The sequence below is a fragment of the Xiphophorus maculatus genome, chromosome 5, assembly GCF_002775205.1.
Source record: "Xiphophorus maculatus strain JP 163 A chromosome 5, X_maculatus-5.0-male, whole genome shotgun sequence".
NCBI lineage: Eukaryota > Metazoa > Chordata > Actinopteri > Cyprinodontiformes > Poeciliidae > Xiphophorus > Xiphophorus maculatus.
The window spans coordinates 3,141,703-3,167,445 of record NC_036447.1 but is presented as its reverse complement, the minus strand read 5'-3'; the positions used below and the strand labels follow the sequence as shown (position 1 = coordinate 3,167,445).

The 25,743-nt window shown below is 37.7% G+C and overlaps 1 protein-coding gene across 2 annotated transcripts in view; it reads left to right on the top strand.

Moving 5' to 3' along the window:
• The first annotated feature begins 246 nt into the window (after positions 1-246).
• The window catches only part of coro2a (coronin 2A), a 42,226-nt gene continuing 16,729 nt past the window's right edge, over positions 247-25,743 (top strand). Inside the window, exon 1 of one of the 2 annotated variants that reach the window (XM_023334542.1) lies at positions 247-515. In XM_023334542.1, coding sequence (XP_023190310.1) covers positions 501-515 — 15 coding nt within the window. In that variant the 5' untranslated portion in view covers positions 247-500. Of the gene's footprint in view, positions 516-21,606; positions 21,886-25,743 lie in introns of those variants that run through there. The other variant, XM_005797596.3, reaches the window with a different exon arrangement.

Genomic DNA, 25,743 nt, shown 5'->3' with positions numbered 1-25,743 from the left:
AAAAACTCACTAATGGAGTCTAAATAATTCACCACTTTCCCTGATAATTACCTTTTTTAATCAGTTTATTCATTTTTTGACGTATTTTTAAGATGAAATGTGTTTGTTTTTTTTGCAGAATGGACTTTATTCCATTTATAGCAGCTGTTTCTAATCCTAATTTCCTGGAGTTGCACCTGATGCCCTCGCCCCTCCCTCCTCTTCCTCCTGCCGTCGTCGCATCATCCTCCTCCTCTTCCTCCTCTTCCTCTCCGGACTCCAGCAGTCTGTCAGGACGCCGAACCGTCCTGTCTTCCAGTTTCTGCAGATTTTTAGTTGTTTTTCCCCCCCAGTTTTCCAGACAGACTTGTGGGTCTCACAAGGTGAAACCGGACATTGTGACTTTTCCAGCGGCCGCCATGCAGCTGCCACCGATGATCTAACGACGCCGCAAAGTGCCACCGGATCCGGATCCGAGTCCAGCAGCGCCAGCAGAGTCCTCTTCCAGGAGCAACCAACACATGACCGTCTCAAAGGTGTGTTCGCTGGGGTTTTTATTTTTATTTCTGTCATTTAAAGTTGCAGATGTGTTTCTGTGGAGGGATTATTTCTGGAGCTTTGCAGAGTCTGAGCTGCAGAGCTGCCATGCGGCTGCGGGAATAACAGGCTTTAACATCAGGATGAGTGTTTTTAACCTTCACACTGTTGCACGGTGGATGAACGCGTCAGTCGTGCTGGTGCATCATCGACAAATAAAGTAAATGTATAATTCAAGGGTCTATTTTCTGTAAATTTTCTTTTTTTGTTAGAGCTAATGAAAAATGTATCTGAAAATTAGAGTTAAAAAATAATTTTCACAGCAGAATTGTTTTGCCCAGTTTCAGCGATGTGATTAAGCCGATTAATGTAAAGTTAAGTGGAAGAAAAAACTGTGAGGGTAAAAAGTGTGAAAGTGACACACTTTCACATATCCTCAGGTAACTGTACCTGTGTGACTTCATCAGATCCAGTCATCAGTTTTAAGGATATTAACAAAACGTACACACATTTGCTGCGTTTCCACGACAAATGAGCGTAAATCTTTGTCTGTATTTTGCAATCAAAAAAAATAAACACAATTTTGCGACTGCTGTGTTTCCAGTAAATAAAGAACTCAATTAAAATCACACGTAAAAAAGTTTGTTTACATGATAAGTCATTAAAAAACATGCAGCACCACCACGGTTCTCCTACTACTTCCTGTTGACGTCTTCTTTGTGGTTTCCACCAGGAGTAACATCCGGTTGTTGGTCAGGTTGTTCCTTGGTGTGTGTGTGGAAGAAGGGTTTTTCCATAGCAATTCTGCAAAGTAAACCAATTTTAGATACAGTCAACCACCTCATCCTAGAGTCAAAACGTTTTTATATTAAAAAAGAGTTTTTATTTTAATTGCTGTTTCCATTCAGCAAATTTATTTTCAAAATGTCAAATTGTGCAACTAAATGGTCAATGGAAACGCAGCGCATTCAGTTCGGTTCATAGATTTTTTTAAATTGCCGTGGTCTGACTCAAGTGTCTCTAATCTACTGAGAACCTGAATATTTGTTTTAATTTGTTTTATAAGGCCATTTCCACTGAAAATGATAAACACTTGGATTATTTTTCCTTTTCTGCATAATAAATTTCCACAAGAAATGACCAAACTGGCAACTTTCTCACATCAGGTTCAACTTCTGCAGTTTTTCAGTTGCAGGTGAAATGTTTTTGTTTTATTGTTACATGCGTTTAAAGGTTAAGTATTAAATGTGTGACAGTTTTGGAAGTTAAAGCAACTTTACTGTTGGACTGTGCAACTGTTTTAAACCAAGTACTTTAGACTTTGACAGCTTTGACTCTCCTCTGCATTGATTTTTTTAGTTAGTTTTTTACTCTTGATTTTTCTTGTCTTTAAGCTGTCCTGGTATTTTCTCATATTTGGCTGCCCAGATTAGACTGAAAGTTTGCAAAAAAGAGGCTGAACACCAAAGAAAGTCAGGAAAGAACTTCAGAAAGTCGGCTTGAAAATAGAAAGACATGCAGTCATGTAGATCTCCTGTACTCACAAAATGCACATTAACTGGTTAATATTGACATTTTTTAATCTATCTTACAGCTTAAACAAAAATATCAACATGTTGGTCATGGGGAATAAAAATCTGCATCATCAGTCTCTGCTCATAAACAGTTACAATTCCTGGGTTACAGTAAGCCGTATGTGGCTGAACTTTGACCCCCCACTGGGTCACTGTATGCTTCCCATCCATTGTTTCACTCTGCTGTCTGAATGTAAACAAACTGGAGACAATAGACAAAACCAGTGGAAAGATCTGTGCTTAATGAGCCGAGTGTAACGGTGCCTGCCCACAATTTAAAGACGATTTGCTCGTCTTCTGTTCTCTTTCTGCAATTCACCATGAGAAAATGTACATACCGTGATATTTTCAGGGTTAACTCTTTGTAATTTACATTTTTAGAATCTTTGGCAAAATACTTCTGCAGTATTTTATATTTACTTGCAGCATATTTCGGGTTAGGCTTAAGTTAGCTCCTGTGGTAACAATAAGATGGTTTCCTATGACGGCGTTTTACAGCCAATGTAGACGGAAAGGAGGAATTTTTTGTCAAATTAAAAAACTGTGGGATTAATCTCAGAAATTTTCTATAAAAACATGGAAGGTTCTGAGCTTTAAAAGTTGAAAACATGCAGGAAAAAAACTCAAATGTTTGAGATTAATCTAAGAATTTCAAAGTTTTCCTGCAAATTGTCGACTTTTGGAGCTCAGAAATTTCCTTGTTCAAATCATTGTTGATCATTTTCTTTTCTCTTCTTTTTTTTTTTTTTTTAGCAAATTTTCAACTTTAGGAGCTCAAACTTGTTTTTTTTTATTTAGAAAATTCCTTCAGATTAATTTCATTGGATTTTTTTCTAGCAAATTTTCCACTTTTCAAGCTCAAATGTCCATATTTTTCTGGAATATTTCTAAGACTAATCCTAATTTCTAAGTTTTTGTGTTTTGTTTTTTTTTCACACATTTTTGGAACTCAGAAATATCCTTGTTTTTGTAGAAAATTATGAGATTAATCTAAAGTTTTAAGTTGTTTTTTTTTCTATTTTAGATTTTTCAAAAAGTTTGGATTTTCCAAGCTCAAATATATTTTTTGTCTTTTCTGTCTGCAGCGGTTCTAACACACAGTCATAGTTTCCACTGTTGATGCATATTAAGGTATAATTGGTGTGTGAACTATTGAAATGGGAAGTTATAAAAGTTTTTGGAGGGAGTTAAAATTATTCACGCATCATTAGTTGCTCCCACTCGGAACACCGGCTTTACAATTTATTTGAATCTCTTGCTCAGGTTTTGAGTTTTTAAGAAGTTTTATTAATTGCAAAAATGTGCACAAGTGAGGAAACTGTAGAAGGCATTAGCATAGAAATTAAGAAATAGATGCTGCCTGCATTAATTGGTGAGCAGGTTTTAAGTCAGGAGGTGAAAGAAGAGGCCGGTTGCTGCTCAGTTGTGGTCGAATGCAAATTTTCACGCCGGCCAGAACAAAGACAAACTTCAGTGTGTTTCACTGTGTTTATGATAAACCAACGGGTTTGAAACGTGATCAGCTCAGATGTTCTCCATCCAGTCTGACCGGCAGGAAGGGACAAAAAGCTGGCAGTATTAATTAACATTGACTTTTTCTTTTTTAGCGTTACTTAATTTTTTTAATGTTATTTCCTCAACAAAAACAAACCTGGAGTGTTTCATTGATTCTTTCATGCATTTTTGAGAAGTCCTTTAATCTCCATGGCAACCATTTAGCTGGGCAAAACGCTGGGTTGGACCTAGCTCCGCCTTCGAGGTGCAGCTCCTCCCCCACTCTGCTCCTTCAGACTAGCCAGCAGCAATTAGCAAACACCTGGTGGAACTGCTGAGCTCATAACGGCTAAACGAGGCAAAAACGTAATGAAAGGGTTAATAGAGGAGTGACGATGTGATGACTTCCTGAAGGCGGAGTTTCAGAAAGGGCAGAAGGTTTTAAAGAGACAGAGGCCCAATTTCAAGGCATTAAATCAAGAAGTAAAATTTCTTTAAAATAATATTTGATATATTCAGCTTTTTTTAAACTGAAGGTAATATAATTATTTAATTATGCTATAAAATGGCAGTATGTGCCTGGAAAACAAAGTTTACGCTGCCCTTTAAGACTTTCATTTGTAATTTCTTCAAAATGTGGTTCTGCTACGTATCAAGTTATTGAACATAAATGCCTGCCACACTTTCCAGATTATCTATGAATCAGAATTGGAATCTTATACAACATTTTTACACCCAGTTTACAATAATTCACTCCTTTTGTTTATTATGTAGAATCCTGGCTAAGTTTTCCTGGTTTTACTGCGTTTAAATGCAGAAAACTTGCAGTCGGTGTAAATACTTTAGCGTGGCGCTGTAGTCCTCAGGGGTCTATTATCCTCCTGCCTTTTATTATCCAACCTGAGCAGCTCTGAGTAACTCGAATCATTATATAGTTCAGGAGGTGTCGGGCCAACACTTTCTGTCCAAGTTGGCGCAACACCAGAACTCCCGACTGTCTGCCAAACACTAATGGCCTGGCTGCTTATCTCCGCTGCTCTGAATAACCCGAATATTAAACTGTTTTCCAGGAAGTCTTGTGGTGAAAGAGGAGTTTTTGTAGAATTTCTAATAAAATCTTGTTGCACTGCTACGTTACGCCGTAAAACATCAACCTGCACTTCTGGCACGCCATCATACACATTCCTCAGATTCCCAGTCTCTGTCCAGTCGGTGATCTGGGCGGTTTGCTATGTTTAGGATCATTTCTTCAGAATGTCAGATCGAATGTTTTCTCTCTTGACGTGAAAAGGAAGTTTTTATCTTATCTTGACTTCTGTCCGTCACTCAGATCATTTATTCACCTGATGGCTCCTATAATAGCTACAGGAATGCTGCTGAGCGAATATTCAGCTGCGGCCTTGAGACGCTGAAACGTGTCTGTCAGGCTGATGTGAAGTTAAATCATCGATCGGCCGGCGATCAGCTGGTCAAATGCAGAAAAATCTGATTGATTATGAATTACAGAATAAAAAAATTAAGTGATATTTTGTTATTTAGCCTGAATAAAAGTGTTAGGATTAATCATATTTTCATCATTTCATTCATGCGTTAAACTAAATATTTAATTCACCATCTAAATATTTAAATAATTGGCAGGAAAGCAAGACATTTATTTTGAAGTTAAATGTTTTGTTTGGCTGCTAGTATTGGTTCTTAGCCAATATTGGCAACCAAATATTTACTTGGTAAATATTTAGCTGAATATTCCAACCAACATGTTGCTAATTCGTTTTGGTCAGTAAAATATTTGGCTACATATTCAGCAACCAGGCTAAACACTTAGCACGGTTGCTAAATATTGCCAAGACGTGCTGGTTAGCAAAAATATTTATCAATATATTTAGCAACTAAGCTGAACAAAATATTTAACAAAAGCATTTAGCTCCGAGGTACAGTAGATACTTTGACTACTTTTTACTTCTTAAACTCATTTCAAAACTTGTACTTTTCTACTTTTATTTCAGTAAAACAGTTCAACTTGTACTCTTAACTTTGCTACGGTATTTTTTCATACAAATATCTGTATTTCTGCTTAAGTAGAGAATGTGAGTTCTTTTCCACTCACATTGTTTTTAACGTCTCAGTTGTTTTATTACATCTGTCTTGTCGTCTTTTAAAGTGATTTGGATCAATAAATCTTCAGGAATTTGTCTCGGATACATAAAGCAATAAAGGAGAACCGATTTATGTAATCAGGATGAGGTCGGATTGCGTTCAAATAAAAGAAATGTAGATTTTTATTACCTGAGCATCAGATTTATTATCCCTCACATTAAAGCGCTTGTTTGGCTAAGCGAGTTGCAGCAGGGCTCTGATTATGAGGTCATCCGTGTTGCGCAGCGATCGACGGGGAAATGATCATTTAATTGCGTTCAGAGCCTCGGCACGCCTCGCTACACCACACAAACCCGACGGGGATCGGTTCAGCGAACAAACCGACCCGCAGCCGGAGGTCAGGTCAAATCGGACGCAGCAGCGGCCGGACGGCATCCCGGGGAAACCCTTCAGTTTGCAACGACGGCACTATTCCCACAATTAACCCGGTTTTTAAATGGGACGATATTCCAATTATGATGTTTGCACAACAGGGAGCAGCATTGGCTTCATGCCTGAACTGTTCAGAGTCGAACTGCTCGGTCAGACAGACAAAAGCTGGAGGAGGCCATGAAGTTGGACGCATTTCACAGCAAAGTCAAATGAATCTTTATTGACTGCAAGTTTTTCCTTACAGATATTTGCATGTGTTTGAACTGTAGTGCAGATTTAATTAGAAACTGCCTGCAGGTGAATGAGGTAATCTCATGTTTCTGCGTTGCCTTTGTTTCCCAGACTTCCACAGCCTCATGTCGATAAAAGACACAGAGATGAGAATTACTGGAGTAACTTTTTGATAAAGTTTACTTTTAGGAGTACTGTACTTTTTACTTGAGTAATGTTATTATGAACTATTGGTACTCTTTTGTGTAAAATTTCTGGATACTCAATCCAACACAAGTAACTTCAGTGAAGAAAGAGTAATTGTAATTTAACCAAATATTTAACCCTCAGACCTCTTATACCAACTTTGTTCTTCTGATATTTTCAATTCGCAGAATCTGTTGGGCCATTTGGTGCAACTAAAAAAAATAAATAAAAACTTTAAAAAAAAAAGATTTCTGATCTCCAAAACTAAAAAAATTGCAAAAGAAAACCTCTGAAATTTTGTACTTTTATAAATTCCTGACCTTGGAAAGTCAAGAAAAAAAAAACTCCGAAATTTTTAGATTAATCTCAAACTTTCAAGAAATTTTCTGTTTGAAAACAGAAATTTGACTTCAGGGTCAGAAATGTGAAAATCTTTGACCCTAAAGTAAAATATTTACCAGAAAAAAAATCTAAAGTTGAGATGAATCTTAAATTTGGGAAAAATTAAATGTCTGAACTCAAAAAGTTGAAAACTTACTAAAATAGTTTTTAGAAATTTTGAGTTTGAAATTAATCTCAGATTTTTTTCAAGGAAAAACGAGAAAATTTCTGAGCTAGAAAAGTCAGAAAAAAAACCCAAATTTTTTTTAGATTAATTTCAGAAATGTTCTAGAAAAAACAGGAACATTTCTCTGAGACTGACATGTCAAAATTGTCAAGAAGAAACTCAGAAGATTTTCAGATTTAACTCAGAAATTTTGACTGTGACCTTTCTGAGTTGTAAAGTTTACGTTTGAAACTCAGAAATACATTTTTTCCAGCAGCACATCAGTGTTTGGATGCATCTGGACTTTTCTCATAGATGAGAAGCTGCTTGCAGTTTAATCTTGTCAAATTAGTCATTTCATTTTTTAATGTGAATAAAGTTGGTTTTTTTTAGCCAATATTCTGATGGATGTAAAAGATGATTTCTTTAATATCCTGACGATGGACTGAAATCCTAAAATGCTGTTGCGTAACGACCGGATTTGCACGCGACCTTTGAACCTGGTTATTGTCCTGAAAACAGATTTTTGTCAATAAACGGCACCATGCCTCTGCAGGCCTCGTCGTCTGGATTAACAACCTTTTAACACCGAGACTCGCCGGAGTTTCATGACCAGCCTTTGGTTTTCGGCGCCGCCCCGCAGCGGGTTGGTTCTGACGTGACGTCTGTCCGACCGTCTGAGGATAATCTGCGGCCGCGCCCACGTGGGCTTAAATGGAGGGATTACTTTAAAAATGGATCTGAGCAGAAAGCCGGCGTCCTCTGGTGAATCAAATGTCTTTAAATCTGATTTGATCAGATTTTAAATCTTTCATGCATTTTGTGTGTTTTTTTTATTTACTTCAATCTGTTTGTAGTTTTTCTTCCTTTCTTTTTGTCCAGCGTCTGTTAATTCACAGTTTAACATAAAATGCATCAACAAATGAATGTTACAGCTGCAGGAATAAATATAAAAATGGGGGAAAATCCCTGAAGAGGAATGTATTGCTTGGGAATGGGTTCTTGACTAGCCGCCAAAAATGTCTCTTAATTTAGGAAAATTGCTCCATTTACACCCTATAATTCTCTAAGCCAACAAATGTATATAAAAAATTTGCACCATACACTTTACATGAGTGAGATGCAAATTAATGTGTGAAAGTCAATCCTTTTAGTTTTCATACTGAAGTTATTTGTCCTTAACAGTTACAGTAAGAAAATCACAGCTTGGTGAAAAAGATGAGGAATATTTCAAATTCAAAGTCGGCAAAAATCAATAAAAAATAGCTTAAATTACTGATTCCGACAAAATATTTAAGGATTCATGCTGAAGTGCCCCCAGACGTGGCGACAGCTGTGTACATGGTGTTTGTGTCTTAATTATGCAGCAGAGTCTGATCCATTATTAATGAGTGTTGGTGTTCAACCTGCTCCACTGTTGTTTTAACTTATTGATTGTTTACCTGCAGCGATGATGGCTGAAAAACCCTCAGACCAAATGTTGGACCGGTCCTGTTGGACTTTGGTGGGTTTTTTATTTACTACAGAAAATCAGAAGCTGATCAGAAACGTTTCGCAGGTTTTATGTTCCTGCTTGTTAACGGACCGAACCAGAAGATTGGGTTAAAATCAGAAGTTTATTCTGGCAACACTGCGACTCTGCAGCTAAAATAAAAGCTTCGATATCGCTTTGAATACTTTAATTAAAACTCTGCTGTCTAACTTCTGTAGTTTATGACCTCATAAAATGACATAGTGTCTAATGAAAGATGCTGGAAGCTACATGAGCAGAACCAGAGCCAAAAAAGATTAAATAATGTAAAAAGTTTAATATTTCTCTTATAAGAAAGGGAAACGTTTATATATATATCCATTGCTAGAGGTGGGTAGGGTAACCAGAAATTTTACTTAAGTAAAAGTAAAAAGTAGCCGTCCAAGAAATTACCAAAAAAATATTTGGTAAAAAATCTACTTAAAGACTCAGTAACTGATCAGAAGGGCAATCATTTCATATTTAAAAATGGCATCACCAGACAGACCAAAATATAAAGTTATGTGGAAATTTTGGTATTTTAAGAACCGCAATGACAATATTTCATTTTTAGAACAAGATCTTGTATCTTATTGCAAAGGTTTGTCTTATTTGAAGTGTACTAGGATATTTGTAGTAGCAACTAGACCACATTGAAGCCGCAAGCAGCGTTGGAGGCCGCTTGGATGACGTCAGACAATGATGACATAGGACCGTCAGGGGTCCAACCAGGATCACTCGTGCCAAGTTTGGTGCCAACTGACCTTTTTATGTGACAGTTATAGCGTTTCGTTTGTTTTGGCGAGTACACCAAGTTCGCCGCTCTGCCACGCCCCCTAAACGTGTACGAAAAGTCTATTTTTTCAATAACTTTTAAACCCCATGCCTTAACTGCATTCTGACCAAGAATGAAGTCGATGGTCGAACTCTCTAGGAGCAGTTCGTCAAAGTTCGACGTGAGTAAAAGTGAAAAATTGCCAAAATTTGACCTTTGACCCAAAATGGCCGCCTCCCTGTGCATTTTAGGGGGGACCTCCAAGAGACTTTTTTTCTTGATTCTGGGGGCTCTACCTACGTACTGAGTTTCAGATCTCTTCAACCTACGGTTTCCCCTATCTCACGTTAGGGGGCGCTGTAGAGCAGTTTGGCCACGCCCATGTGCGATTCCACCAGAATCCGAAAATTTTCCTCGGGGGACAATTTTGGGTCAAGTTTGGTGAGTTTTTGAATATAATGAAGCCTCCAAAAGGCCACGTAAAGTGGCAAAAAAAAAAAGATGATTGAGAAATCTTGCGATTTCAATAGTCCCTGCGCCGCCAGCGCTTCGCTGCTCGGGTCTAATTAACGGTATGAAAACAATAGGCCTTCGCAGCGCTCCGCTGATTGGGCCTAATAAACGGTATGAAAACAATAGGCCTTCGCAGCTCTTCGCTGATTGGGCCTAATAAACGGTATGAAAACAATAGGCCTTCGCAGCGCTCCGCTGATTGGGCCTAATAAACGGTATGAAAACAATAGGCCTTCGCAGCGCTCCGCTGATTGGGCCTAATTACTTGGTAGGATTTTGTGTTTTTAAGCGAATAGTGGGCAGAGAGGATGTTTTGAAGAGATGTCAATGATTCATGTTTGTTTAGCTGATTTTGCTTCGTTGAATCAGATTTTATTTTTGCGAAGGCCTGAATTAAACCTGTGTGGGGAAGTCTCTGCATGTTAATGCGGTTAAATAATGGGAGCGTTCTGCTGTGTGCTGTTTATATAAAAGCTAAGCTAATCCCCTCGAGTTCCTCACCTTGACTACAGTCGCTACTTATGACCCACTGATATGGTTTTAGACCAGCGGGAGAAACTCTCTGGATAATTACTAATTCATCAGGTTTTCTGTCATTTATTATGCATATGTTGGAGCTGGTTATGTCTGCAGTAAAAACAGCTGAGCTAAATTTAGACCCACAGACCTAATTCCTTCCTGCAGCAGCATGATTTTATTTATTTTTTTAGCTTTTTCTCTGATGCTGGATATTTTTATCGTTTTGTGCAGAGCGCCGTCGCTGTCAGGGGAGCAGCTTTATGCAGACGTGATTAACTCGAGATTACAGAAACCCAGCCGTTATTCTTCTCTCTCTGGAGCAAAGAAGTGACACGATCTGGAAAATCTTATCACAAGCTTTTCTCCTTAACTTGGTTTATTCTGCCCACCACATAAGAAACGATTAATTGGGAACAAAATAATGTATATTAGTCTATCTGGGTCAGATTTACACACATCAGTGAAGAACTTTGATGTTTAGAATAAAAAAATATATATATTTGTCCATAAACTGGGAAATTCAAAGAAATTCAACTGGAAAGCAGTTAGAAATTGGTAATGATGATAAAAATATACACTGCTCAAAAAAATAAAGGGAACACTTAAACAGGTGTTTAACACTTAAAGTGTTCCCTTTATTTTTTTGAGCAGTATATATATATATACAATTATTTTGTGAAAAACCCAACTACTTTACAAGAATGTGGAAAACGGGAGTAGAGAAAGCTCACCGTTTATTGGGACAGTGATTAAATTGTAATAACTTCAGGGAGGAAGGACCTATTTTATCACTACTTTGTGAACCAAGGATGCAGAACTTTGTCACTTCTATGGTGCTTTTTAAGCTTTCTATTCTTAAAGATTCACATTTTGCACGTTTTTATGCTTCCATTTGAGTTTCTACTGCTGCTAAAAACAGCCAAAGCGCTTTAAAAAACAATTTTTTGGAAAACGAGCCATTTCAAAATCCTAACAGTCACATTCAACAGACGCTGCACTGCAAGCTAACTATTTAGTTTGGAGCTAAGAACTTGGCTTCCTAATAAAATATTTAGTTTAAAACTGAATATCTTCCCAAATAAATGTTGAGCTAGGTGGCTAGCTAAATAGTCTGAAACTAAATATTTAGCTTTCTAGCTATTTTAGTTTGGAGCCAAGTAGTTAGCTTCCTCATGAAATATCTTGCTTCAAACTAAATATTTAGTCTGCACCTAAATATCTAGTTGTCAAAATATTTAGTTGAGAACCAGTTTGTAAACTAAATACTTAACTTTCTAACTAAATAATTAGCTAGCTAAATAGTTGAAACTAAATATTAAGCATTCTTTCCATTTTAGTTTGGAGCTAATTATCTTCCTAAATAAATATATTGCTTCAAACCAAATATTTAGCATTCAAACTAAATATTTAGTCTGTTAAATACTTAATATTTAGTCTGAAAAAACTCTAAACAATTTAAAATAGACATTTGGCTTTCTAACTAAATAATTAGCTATCTTACTAGTCTGAAACTAAATAGTTAACATGTCAACATGTAGTTTGGAGCTAAATATGTGGCTTCTAAATATTTAGTTTGCGAACTAAATATTTAGCTTGCTAAATAAATATTTAGTTTAAAACTTATATTTATCAATAACATATAGCCTGTTTTATAAGAAAAACCATAACGCAAATTATTGCTTATCTATTTTTCACTAACTTTACAGATGGAAACTCAGATTAAATGTTTGAGTTTATTAAAATTTTTTGTGTGTTTTATCCATTTCCTCCCAGGCAGGTGGATCTTGTTTCCATAAATCCTGTTTTTGCATTCGTAAACAGTGACTTTAATGGTAACTTTCAACATCACAGCAGCGTATTATTTCTGTATTACAGAAACTCTGACGACACGTCCGTCCGTCCGTCTGCTTCCTCCTGAAACCAAAACGTATTTTACAAGCAGCAGCATTCCTAAGCAACGGATGGTTTGGTTGGAAACGGATTTCTACAAGTCGTCATCATCCAAATGTTCCCAGGTTTAGACTTCTGGAGAAAAAATGTCACAATTTCAGATTTTTTATCAGGAAGGCTCTTGACTCATGCATAGATTTTGCTTTTGGTTTCAGCTGTTGCAGTTTGAGAAAAGGTGACGATGGCTTGGTTTTTGTTTTGTTTGTTTTTTTTACCCATCAGGACATTTGAGATATTTGAGATTATGAAACAGCAAAATAGAGAAAATAAAAAAATGTACATGTCCAGTAGAACGTTTTTGGGGTTAAATGGGAGATTTTACAAACTGAAGATGCAGATGATGAGCAGGCAGAGAAAAGAAAGGAAAGGTGATGATGGGTTGTTGTCTCATATGTGTGTTTTTGGAAGTAAAGTTTATTTGTGTAAAAAATGTCAGAAACATGGCAGTTCAAAGTGTTTTACACCATAAAACAAAGAAAATCATAACCAATTATGAAACAAGCAAACATTTACATTTTGTCCAGAACCATCATGAAACAAAAACACATCAAATATTTTGATCAATATTTAATTTATGTTTTAAAAGCAACTCTAAGCAGCTGGGTCTTGATTTAAAGGAACTCGGTGTTTCGGCTGTTTTGCAGTTTTCAGGAAGTTTGTTCCAGATTTGTGGTGCACAGAAGCTGAATGCTGCTTCTCCGTGTTTGGTTCTGGTTCTGGATGCAGAGCAGAACCAGAACCAGAAGACCTGAGAGGTCTGGAAGGTTGATACAACAGCAGCAGATCTTTAATGTATTCTGGTCCTAAATCATTCAGTGATTTATGAACCAACAGTTTTTAAAGTTTATTCTCAGAGGAAGGACTGAAGAACTGGGTGATGTTCACCAGCTTCCTGGTTTTAGTCAGAACGCCAGCAGCAGCATTCTGGATCATGTCTTTTATTTATTTAGTTATTTTTTTTATAACATACCTGTGAAGACAGAAGCTGTGTTTCCATTGGCTAGATAATTGTGGAATTTGACATTTTGAAAAATAAGTGCTTAATGGAGACATGCCAGTTAAAGAAAAAAAAAATCCTAAATTTTCGACAATAGGTGTTTGTGCTAGCAGGAGACTTTTTTTTTTTTTGGACGTATGGAAATTGGTTTATTTCGCAAAATTGCAATGGAGACTTTCTTTTACATTTCATGAGTCACATGATCAACAGCCGGATGTTACTACTGGAGGAAGCGACAAAGTAGACGACAGGAAGTAGTTGTAGAATGATAGTTTGATTTAAAAAAAATTTATTTGGAAAGTGTCCAGCTAGCTTCACCAGCTGCACACACTGGAATGACACACCAGTTCTGAGTCATTTGAATGTGTTGAATCCATAGCTCTCTTGTAAAAACAGGTCCGTTTCCCCAGAACACCGCAGACATAGCCGCTACCAAGAAGGCGGAGCTTGTTGCTCCGATGCCTGAGTAAAACATCGGCTGATTGGCTGATAGATGAGTGCTGAATTAACGGTTTACATCTGTTGCTGCCAGGATTTTTAATAACTTATTGTGTGAGCAAACTTATTCACATATGACTTTGTTTCTTATTTAATGAAAACACCGGATCTGTTTTGCAGATTTTTTGTTTTGTTTTTCTTTACATTAACTGAATTCTGACAAAGATTTCCACACATTTGTAAAGGAAGCACAGCTAATGCTGCAATATTCAAAGATAAACCATGGATGACTTCCTGTGTTGTTGGGACATTGAACCTCTAATCCTGGGAATGTTCTTCAGGTGACAGAAGGCCGACTTTGTAATGGTCTTTATGTGGCTCTGAAGGTTCAGGTCAGAGTTCATCATTACTCCCAGATTTCTGGCCTGATCTCTAGTTTCCATCTGAAATAACTGAAGCTGATTTAATCTAATGCGGTTCCTTTGAGAGCTGTCATTTTGAAATTTCATTGTTTTCTTGTGCAATAACAATAAATGACTAATTCCATCAGTTTTTGACGTGTTGTTGCTTGTCGAACTCTTCAGATGCAGATCTGTGTTTCATGCTGGTAAAATGCTGCTTTGCTTTCCGTTCCTGTTTGGCCTGAAACCACGTTTCAGCTTTAAAGGGTGTCGAGTCGATTTCTGGCTCTGGTGTGCATCTCGTTTTGACTTTTTAAAGTCTCCTCTGGTGTTTGGGTTTATTGGCTGCCACAGTTGATGTAATCAGGTGGGTGAAGGTGTGATGATGATGAAGAATGATGAAGAATGAGAATGCGTTTCAAAGGAAATGAATCAAACGTGAAGGAACAAAGTGTGCTGCACGGACACGCAGACATGTGAGTCATGTTGAATGTAAGCTGAGAGTGAGATCTACAGTTAAGCATTTGTTTTAAGCGTCCATATCATGAAATATTTTGACCATAAAATATCCGATCAGGTGCTCTGCTTCCCTCATGTCTACGGATTTGCATCTCGACTCGCTTCAGTGAACAGTGGAAGAGCAGAAAGTTTACCCAGAGTTCGTCCGTCTGCTTCCTCCTAAAACCCAAACATATTTTACGAGCAGCAGCGTTCCCATCCAGCTGGTTTGTGTGTCGGAAACGGATTTGATAACTGGCCTGTTTTCAGGTTTTACGCGACTGGAGCAAAACGGTCTCCGTCTCTTGAGTCATGCGTAGAATTTGTTTCTGGTTTCTGATGATGTAATTCATGAAGAAGTGATGATCTCTTAGTTTTTCGTGTGCAGGCTTGCTCAATGCGACTGAAAATATTTCATCAAAAATACTATTGCTATTGTGTGTTTTCTTGGTTTGTGTGACAACCGATCTCAGATTTCCTCTTTTGTTTCAGGGGAAATTTGTTCTGTTCTGTTCAGGTTTAGAGGAAATTTAGCTAAATTTGTCCAGTAAAAAAGGGAAAACAGATCATGAAGCACAGTTCAACCTTCTGACCTCAACCGTAAAAAGTACATTTGATGAAACTTTGTAAGTTTCTTAACATTTAACTTTGCCTAACACTTATTTGCTCAATTAGGTTCTTGAGAGGGGAAATAATCCTCTAAATGTGTCCTACTTTCCTTTTAGTTTTGTTTTGTTGCCATTTTTAATGAAGAGATGAAAACATTTGGACTAACTACAACCATGACAACCACCAAACACATTTTCTCACCTTACAAAACCCTGAAACTGATATTTTAAGTATTGATGCAGCGCTGTGGAACTAGAAGCATTTTTATAGAATGATTTCAGATGCTCTGAAAACGTAACTCTTTAACCTTTCCTGTTTCTTAAAGCGAATAATTTCAGAAAGTGTTTGTCTCTTTGACTTCTTTCCTTATTTTTAATCACACTCCACATGTTCACTTTGAGAAAATGCAAATAACTCTTTATTGTAACCATATGAAAATATTACAATACATTTGTTTTGCCTGGAAGGGAAACAAAAGAAATGAGCCTTGATCCCCTCCAGGCGGGACTCACACCTCGGTTTGGGAACTGTTAACATTATGACATAATGTCCACAAAACATTCCCAGAACTGATCAGAACGTGTAAATCGTTTAATAACCTCAAGGTTAGGTGGTTGTTTATGTAAGCCGTCAGAATAAATCACATGTTTTCCATATCCTCTGCTCAGGTTTGCGCTGTTTGCTTCTGGACGGGTGCGGCTCCTGATTTGCACAGTGGTGCAATAAAACCACAGCTCAGGTAAAACCATGCAAATGTATGTTAAACAGAAAAAAGCACGCTGCCCTGCAAACTCTCAGTAACGTCAAATTAGAAAAACTGTCTCAGCCTCGTAAAATTCACGTTTTTCATGGAGCTTCCTGTGTAAACTGCAGCAGCTTCACCTGCTGACCGCTGCACCTGTTCAGATAAAAGTATATTTGAACGGCGGCGCGTTGTTTGCGCTGACGGACCGCAGAGCGCGTGCAGAACAAAAGGAGAAGCAGAGCTGAAACCCGACGGCCTCGAGGGGAAACCAGGTGCTGCCCAGTCAAAACACGGCCACGACTGAAGGACGCCGTCAAAATCTCCATCCTGCTTTCTCCCAGAGAAGAGAAGAGAACTGAATCTCCAGGATCAAACCATTTTATTCGTAATATTGTCTTATTTTAAATCATTTTGAGGGTGAAGCTCGCAAAAAGTCTGCATTAAGTAAATAACCGCAGTATGTTCTAGCAGAAAAATGTAAATGAGTATTCCATTCCTCGCAATAAAGAATCAAAAACACCCTTTATTATAACTATATGAAAATGGTTATAATAAAGTCTATTTTATTCAGTAACGACGATTAAAAATTGTTTTAAATTTTAAGTTCTAAATACTTTTAAAGAACCTCAGTGAAAACGTGTTTATACGTTACCTCCGTTTATAAATCAGCTGATTACGTTTGTGTAAAGTTGAGACTGCATGAAAATGGCCTTTTTTTTACCGCGTGAAAATAATAAAAAATCAAATTCAAGATGCCGCATTGACGTTATTGCAAGAGAACGCGAAATAAAAAAAAAAATCCCCACACCACGGGGGGTTCTGTACGTTTAAGTGCCATTTGTAAAAATTTAACAAACCGAAGAGGAAATAAGTGGATTAAAGTTGCTTAAAATCCTCTTCTGCACTTAATATAACAAATAAGACACTAAAGAACTAATGGTAGAACTGTAAACAACCAAAAAGCAAGAAGGGGCGCACAGCGCTGCCGCGACGCATAACATGTCATGTTCTTTTCTATTTGTCGTAGAATAAAGTTGTCATTCACAGAAAAGAACTGTTCAAAGGAATCTAATCATTTGTGCATGTCTCATCAATAGTTGGAAGCTTATGGGACTCCTGACCCGTTTTTATCGGTAATGATACCCAGATTGGTTCTGGATGGAAAAAAAACATTGGCCATAAATTCTTGTCTGCTCAGATAATTTATCATCTATTTATTTGAACCTTTGACTGAACGCTTCTGTTTCCTGGTTGAAAGCTCGGGCGTGTTTATTGGATGTTGTGATTTTAAAAATGAGCCAAACTGATAGCGGAGGCCACTTTCTGTCTTATCTCAGAGACGCTTTATGACCGACGGACTTTGTATGTTTTTATGTGAAATTTGTTGTTATTTTCAGCTCGCATGCTCTTGTTTTCTTCCGTTTTTGCAGCGTGTGTGTTTCTGTAAAGCTCCTGATGCAACTGGTGCTCAGTTTGTTGGTCGTCTGCTGCTGTGCTGACGGCAGCTGGGCGGGAATGATGCGCCGTCGTTGCTAGGCCGCATGCTGTTTGCAAACACTGAGGCAGAAATGTGAAATGGAAGCTGAGTTGGCAACGCAGTGCATGTACTGGATCAGAACCTGTCAGAACATGGCCGGGTCTGGACTAACGACTAATAACACAATCGGTTTGGCATTTATTGCATTCCCAGAGGATAGAAATGTTGAATATAAGGAGACTGAACTGGGAACAAATAAAAGTATACTTCATTTTGTTCATGAACGCAAGTACAAACATAAAATTTTCAGTTTCTATTAGAGCTTCTAGATCAATCCAATCACTGAGTTACCATCCTGCAGCTTTTAGATGCATTAAAGGTGACCTATTATTCATCATTTAACAGGTTATAATAGATCTACGGCTTATAAAAATCATGGTCATTACAGTTTTTGCACAAAATATTCTTAGACAATGAGATTTCAGTCTCCTCAGTTCTGTCCTTGTTGAGCCGTTTCAGGACGTCTTGTCACTTTAAATCCACATAAGCTGCTGCTGGCTAAACATTTACACTGGTGCGTGAAAAAAAGCTGCAAACAGATGTGCATTAATACAACTGTACATCTTTGAAAAGCAGACGTGGAGCCTCCTGCATAACCAACAAGAATGCAGAAAATGGTTTCTGGATAGTGAGTCAACAACAAAACACTCGTCTTTTCCAGCAGCCATTGTACAGCACATACAGAGGTAAAACCAGTTGACCAAACATCCTGGTATGCTACTTGAGTTGCTAGGTAACTGCCTTGGCTTGGCTGGGGTTGCTAGGTAACGGTGCAGTGTGACTGAACAATCCGAATGTTTTTGAATCAACTCATTTTCCAGACACCAAAATACATGAACTTATTGCCAAAAAACCCTCTGGGTGGTTTGTTTTCTTCCAATTTGTTTTAAAGCATCTTGCCTTTATTCAGAAGCAGTTCAGACCCAAATGGAAGCATAAAAATGGGTAAAATGTGAATTTTGCATAATGGGTCCGCTTTAAATGAACAGTTGGCTGCCAGACCTCTGCAGAGCTGGATGATGCATCCGGAGGACTTGGGCGCTTCTGTTGGGTCGAAAACTTTTGCCATCTTCATTAGGCCTGTCACAATAACAAGTTTTCCTGGACATTAATTTGCCCCAGACGTTACATTTGCGATAAGCTGTAATATTATTGTTTTTGAGACCATTTTTATGTAATATAATGGTAATGACATAATAATGCAAGTATGCCCTTCCAGAGACCAATAAGCTTAACATTGTAATAAACATTTAACCCTGGAACTGGAAGACATTTAATCATCCAAAAAAAACAAAACAAAGTGAATTATGAAGTCCCTGTAAATTAAATTGTCCTTCAAGAAAAACACTGGTTGAAACCAAAACACCACATTAAGTTTTATCATCTAGTTTTTGGTAGAGAGAAAATGCAAATGGGAATTATTGATCTCATTTTGACTTATCATTTTTATTTATTGCTTATTGGCCTAATCTTCATTGATATTTAGCTTTAGCTGCTTCTCCACTTTATTTCATTTCCATTTACTCTGTGCAAACGTCCCGGTACCAAATAAAGTCCAAATAAAACCATCTTTTCTCTGCAACAAACAGTTCAAACCTTTTACTTTATAATAAAATGCATAAATATTTGATCAGATCTAAAGCAGCTGTGTTGTTTGACAAACTTGCTTCTTATTTTCACATTCCCAGCAGCAGCTGCAGCCGTCGCGCCAAGGCGAACGGACTCGTTATGTAACGGCGCGTTAGCTTTAGCGGCTAACCAGGTCGATACGAGTGAGTGGGAGAGCTGGATGTTGACGTGCTGCCTGACAAGAGGATCAATGATCGCTGCGGCACAAACGCGACCTCCTGCACGCCAACAGATCGGCTTCAGCTAGTTACATTCACTTGAGTAATTGTTTTTTTTAAAACTGTACTTTCAGTTCTTAATACACTGTACTTTTTGCTTTTGAGTAATTTTATTATGAAGTATTTCTACTCTTAAGTAAAATTTCTTGATTTTTCTGCCCACCAAATGAAACGTGTTTTAACCAAAGACATATGCCTGCAGTGTCTGTTAAAGTTTCATACATTTTTTTAGAAACTGTTACTTTTTTGTTACTTGTATGAATTATTGTCTTTTTCATCCTTAAAGTACCAAACATTTCCACTTAAATGTATATTTTGGTCCATCTGACGATGTAATTTTACTCAGTAAAATTTCAGTTACTCAGTAATTGAGCGGAATATTCACCAAATCCATTTTTCTCGAGTAATTTTTTGGATGACTACTTTTTACTTTTACTTGAGTAAAAACTTGTGAAATACTGGCGTTAAATTTTTGGATTCTCTGGTGGTCTCCATTGGAAATATTCAGACCAAAATTCTCCCAAATGCAGGAAAATCTTCTGAAAATAATGCAAAATATCTGAAAACACAAAGTCTGAGTTTTTTTCGCAGCCTTTCAGTCATTATTATTTGTAAGCTTTGCTTGTTGCAGGTAGCTGGAAGGCGACAGTATGAGGATTTGTTTACAAGTTTATCTTGCAGATAGAAACATGATATGGGAGACGTTTCACCAAACAAGTCCCTGACAGACGTTTACAGATGTTCCCTCAGGACATGAGAAACAAACAGGCTGAAACTGAACACAGATGTTCAGGTTTACAGGTATTTACTTTTACATCCCAGGTGATCTGTCTGGAAATGCTGTGAGAAATTTTTCCGATGGAAGGACATTTCTGCAAACCTTTTCTGTAGTTACCATCTTACGGCAGCCTCTCTGAAGCCTGAGCCCTGGATTCAGACCGAGCAACAAGTCGATCCGGACTGAATCAAAAGAGTTAAAAAAAAAAAAAAGGTGGAATGAACATGTTGCAGCGTGAAGTCACACACGCAAGATCCCGCCTTCATTTCTCTGCTGGAGGCCAAAAGCCGCTGGCCGCCACCAGCTACTACTGCTTTTAGCTGTTAAGTTATCAACGTGGCGTGCTAAATCTTAAATCTATAATTGATTATATAATAGGAAAAGGGACGGAGTGCTTTGCTACTAATCGTCAACTCTGTGACAAGTAGATAAGATCAGGAAACGGTTTTAGTTTTAAAAAACGGTGAGGGAAGTGGGTCAGTTATGCTAGCTTGACTTTGACAACCTTAGCATGTAGATGTGCTGCAGAATTCAGTCTTTTTTTTTATTTTTAAAGTTGACCTCTCTAACACCAACTCTGACAGATCATCAGTAGAGCAGGTGTTTAAATTAACTAATCAACCACCGCTGTGTTCAGACGATCATCTATTTCATAAACATCAAGCCTGAAAACAGAAAACTGTAACCGTCTGAATGTTCTTCCGTTTGTGTGGGAAATGTTTCCCTGTTTTGTTTTTTTTTGTATGTTGAATCCTGATGTGCTAGTGAAGCTGTTGTCAGTCAGTTGCTATGGCAACAGGTCTCTGTATGGCTTAGCTGACATAGAGTGATATTTTTTTTTTTGTTAGCTACTCCAGTAAGGTTAAATTGAACTGCAATCATAAAACTTGTACGGTGTAAGCTAATTATAAATGGTGCTAATGGTAGCAGGTATGTTGCACACGGAGTAGCTTAGGAATGAAGAATCATGTTGGTGCGCGGGCCCCAAATGAAAATCAGCTAAGGGCCTTAAAAAAGCTTTGGGTGGCCCTGCCATTAATGGCTTCAGCCTGGTTACAACTAAATGCACAAAAGATAAAGGGGGTTTGAATATTTTAGCAAAACTAAAGTTTGTATTTATTTATTTTTTTTTACCTTTTTAACACAGAAGAGATGAAACATCTCAATGTTTTTTACTCAAATATTTCACACAAGGGAATGTTTGATTTTTGTGCAACAAGAGCAAAGAGGAATGTCTGCCTCTTTCTTTCTTTTTCTCTTTTCTCTCCTTTTTTCTCTCAATTTCTCCCTCTCTCTCTCTCTCTCCCTCAGATTAGGTAAATGGTTGAGTAAACTCTGCGGCGGAGTGACGGAGTGTGATTACCTGCTGCTCCTCTCAGTCGCCTCCCTCTCTGGGAGTGTACATATCCTGCTCACTCCCTTTGCTTGTTCACACATGCACTCTGCCTCCCGCTGCACACACACACACACACACACACGCTGACCTTCTCTCCTGGTTTTAACCTGGACTAACGGGGGAGTTTTTTTTACTGGAGAGTCTGAGTTTTTGGCAGCAGCGTCGATCCGTTAGCCGAGCCGCTGTCAGTCGTTTAGTTTTCTTTTTGATTTTGCTGCTTGGACAATCGGAGTGAGTTTTTCTAACCTCAGGACGCGCCGCTGCTTCTCCGGTCGCTGACGACTCGCTCGGCAGGGTGAGTGCTGCAGGAAATTCATCTTTCACTCTTCAGACCTTTTTAATCTGAGTGTTGTCTCCGTTTTTATTTAGTTTCCCTCAGGATTAAAAATTTAGAGCATATCTGAAATGAGCTGAAGGCTTCATTTTTATTCTTTTTAGATTCAACTTCTATTTTCAGGTTTTTTTTTATGATAAATAACAAAAATATGAAGCCTAGACTAAATGACCTTATGATCAAACAACTTGGTCAAGTCAGCGGCTGTTTCCTTCACTGCAAAAACACAGTTTGGTTTAGTTTCTACTGCAAATATCTTGGTAAATTTGAAATAAAATAAAACTGAATTAGAAGTAACTTTTCAGCAAGATATAGGAACTTGTTTAAGTCATGAATTCCATAATATTGATGAAAAAGTGACAGATTATTTCACTTATAACATGGGAAAAATTGGCAGATGTTAAATAATCTGCCAATTGATCTAGTACTTCATCAATTTTAAGGAATTATTGGCTTAAAACAAGCTCATATGTTGCTGAAAGGTTAATTTTATCTTATTTCAAGTGTACTACGATATTTGCACTACAAACTAGACTAAAATTACCTGCTAAAATGTTGTGTTTTTGCAGTGTTCAAAATGCAGGCGGTGGTTTGGACGAGGCGTGCACCGATTTATCAGCCAGCTGATTTATCGGCGCCGATTTCCTTAATTTTGGGAGATTGTTGATCAGCCGATTCTTACATGTGAAGCCGATCGTATCTCCCTCAGCAAAGGTCTAAAAATCAACCACTGTCCTCTTCTGCTCTGCCTGTTTTAGAGGTTTGACTGATGGACCGGCCCATCAGTTCATGTCTGCACATTGCAGTTAAGTGACCAAGTCAGCGACTTCCTTAGCTTCCTTTAGCAGCAAAAAAAAATTATCGGCCAAAATTGGAATCAGAAAGCCCGGCATTTTAAAGATTGATGATCAGCAATTGGCCAGAAAACTGTAATCGGTGCATCACTAGTTTGAACTGCTGTCATTTTTTCGTGATCAGGAATTGGCTAATTTCTCCAACTCGCCTCCATCTGTTGTCGGGTGTCTGAGTTGTTTTTTTTTCACGTCTTGTCGACTTTCGGTAAAACAGCTTCAGTGGAATCGCTTTCATAAACATCAGTGATGAGATTCAGCAGCTAATGGCCTGAAAGCTTGTGCAGAGACGGCTAATGGAGGAGTAAACTCATGATCTGCACTTTAGACCTTTAAGATCCAGAGAGACGTTTTTATCTTCAGTCCAACTGAATAAAACACGTTTAGGATCGCTGCTATCTTACCCGTTAAAAAACGATAAATATGAAAACCTGTTTTTGTTGAAGGTTGTTTTTTTTTTTATATTTGGTTCTTTATCTTTTTAGTTAAGGGCCACTGCGAAAAAACAACAGTTTGCAGATGATTTCTGATTCCTCGTTCTCCTTTGTTCATTTGAATTATTTTTAAAATCCCAACCACAAAGCATCTGATTTCTGAAGATTCCTGCTTTCTGATTTGCAAAAAATCTTTAATTTAGCTCTGATTTCAATGTCACAGAAAGTCCAGCTGTCACTGAAGTTTTCAAATGTAGGGCTGCCCCTCCTCCACATGTTGCTGAGCACTGCAGGTCAGCTAAACTAAAAGATTACAATTACACTAAGCTAGCAGTGGTTGACTGCAGGCTGCACCGGAGCAGATGGCCCAACTAAGTCATCTTTAAACTCCCAAAAAGGCAGATTTTTTTTGCTCTGTCAAGACTTCTACTAAATATTTCCACTCCCACACCTGTTGCTGCACACCGACAGTCGGCTCCAGTTCGGTTAAAAGAAAATGTGACTGGGAGAGAAAAGCTTTTTGTTCTGATAATATTTGAATAAGTTAAGAAAATTTATGACCGAATAGGGCAAAGATTTCTTTTTATAAAATTATGAAGAAGTCATGACAAAGGATCAATATTACCAGACGAGAGACATAAAAGTACAAGAAAAAAAAACTTTGATAGTTAATATCTGACTTACTTTGATACTTTATTCTTGCAATATTATAACAAATTTCCATGTATAATCACGACTTTACTCTTATATTATTCCTCCATACAAATGACTTATTTGTTTGGTATTATGGCTTTATCTTGTAGAATAACGACTTTATTCTTTTATATTTTGACTTACTGTCATACAACTTTATGCTCGTATTTCTATAAGTCTGTTCTTGTATTATTACAACTTTATTTTCATAGTTTTTCTCGAATTATGATTTTATTGTCATAATTTAATGATCTTTTCTTAACTCGGCCCTAATGCTTTGTTGTAACAAATTAGATTCTCTTCCCCCTGAAGTGTTGGTCAAACATGGTGCTAAAGTTGAGTGGGGCGATTTCCACGTCACTCAGGACGTGAATGACGAGTCGCTGCTGTGCTACAAGCCGCTGGGAGTAAAACGGAGCAAAGTCGCTGGCGATCTTCAAACATTCATAGGCGTGTTTCTTTGAGTTAGATAAGAGAAGTGGGGCAACTTAAAAATGGACTCAGTTTCCTGAAAATAGATGTTTGCAGATGGTGGATGAGGGTTAAAAACGCGTTGAAAAGGTGGGAAGCTGTTAATCGAACATAAATAAAAGCTTGAAATGAGGAAGTTTGTGTCCCTGCTGTGCGCCCACTCATCCTCCTCAGATCCTCCACGCCCCGTCCAGCAGACGGCTGCGCTCGCTAATCATTACCCTGCTTTGTCTTGTCAGTAAATCACTCTGCTGTAAAACAGCCACAAGAGAGAGAGACATAAAAGTACAAGAAAACAAATCTTTGATAATTAATATGACACGTCTTATTTTGACTTTCTTTGATGCTTTAGTCTTGCAATATTACAACTAATTTCCATGTAGAATCACGACTTTACTCTTATATTATTCCACCATACGTACGACTTATTTGACTGGTATTATGACTTCATCTTGTAGAATTACGACTTTATTCTTTTATCTGTCACGAGCCGACCTGAAGAAATGGAGCATAAATGCAGGAAGGCAGAGGACCTGAGAGTGGAGTTAATCTGTGTTTCCAGGGGTTTTATTGAAACAGAAAGTGGGATTTCTGCGATTGTTTTGTGCATGCCTCAGCTTTAAGATGTTTTCTGTCGGGTACATGCAGACATTTAACCCGTCTCATCCCCTCAAATGTGTTCCCTGCTGTAATGAAGCAGCTTGGGATTATCGCCTGTTATCCTATTACCGTTCAGTTTGTAAGCTGTCAGGTGTGGACGACATCAGGCAGTGGCAGCCATTCATACCTGTGTGCAGATACGCCACGACATGCGTTCACACCTGTGCATTCCTCGTCTTGGATTTCACCATGAGAGTTGGGAAAACATCCCACCTCCACTCAGGAGGGGCACAGCCACAGCGGCGCTTTAGGGCCAATTGAGGAATTGTACATTTCTGCCAAAAACTTAGGAAAAAAACAAGAAAATTTGTGAGTTTGAAAATTTGCTAGAAAAAAATCTGAAGATTTTGAGATTAATCTCAAAATTTTCTAGAGAAACAAGGAGGTTTCTAATTTTGAAAAGTTGAAAATGTACAAGAAATCTCAGACATTTTGGAGAAAAAACATGAAAATATACATTTGAAAAGATGAAAATGTGCTAGAAAAAAACTAAGAATTTGAGAATAATCTCAGAAATGTATATTTTCTAGATCATTTCTGAGTTTGAAAACTCAAATGTTGAGGTTAATCTCAGAAATCTTTTAGCAAAAAATGTGGAAAGTTCAGTTTGAAGTTGTCAATTGTTAGAAAAAAATCATTTTCAGGTTAATCTCGGAGATTCTTTGAGGAAAAACTTGGAAATTTGAGTTTGAAAAGTCAAAAACTGTTGA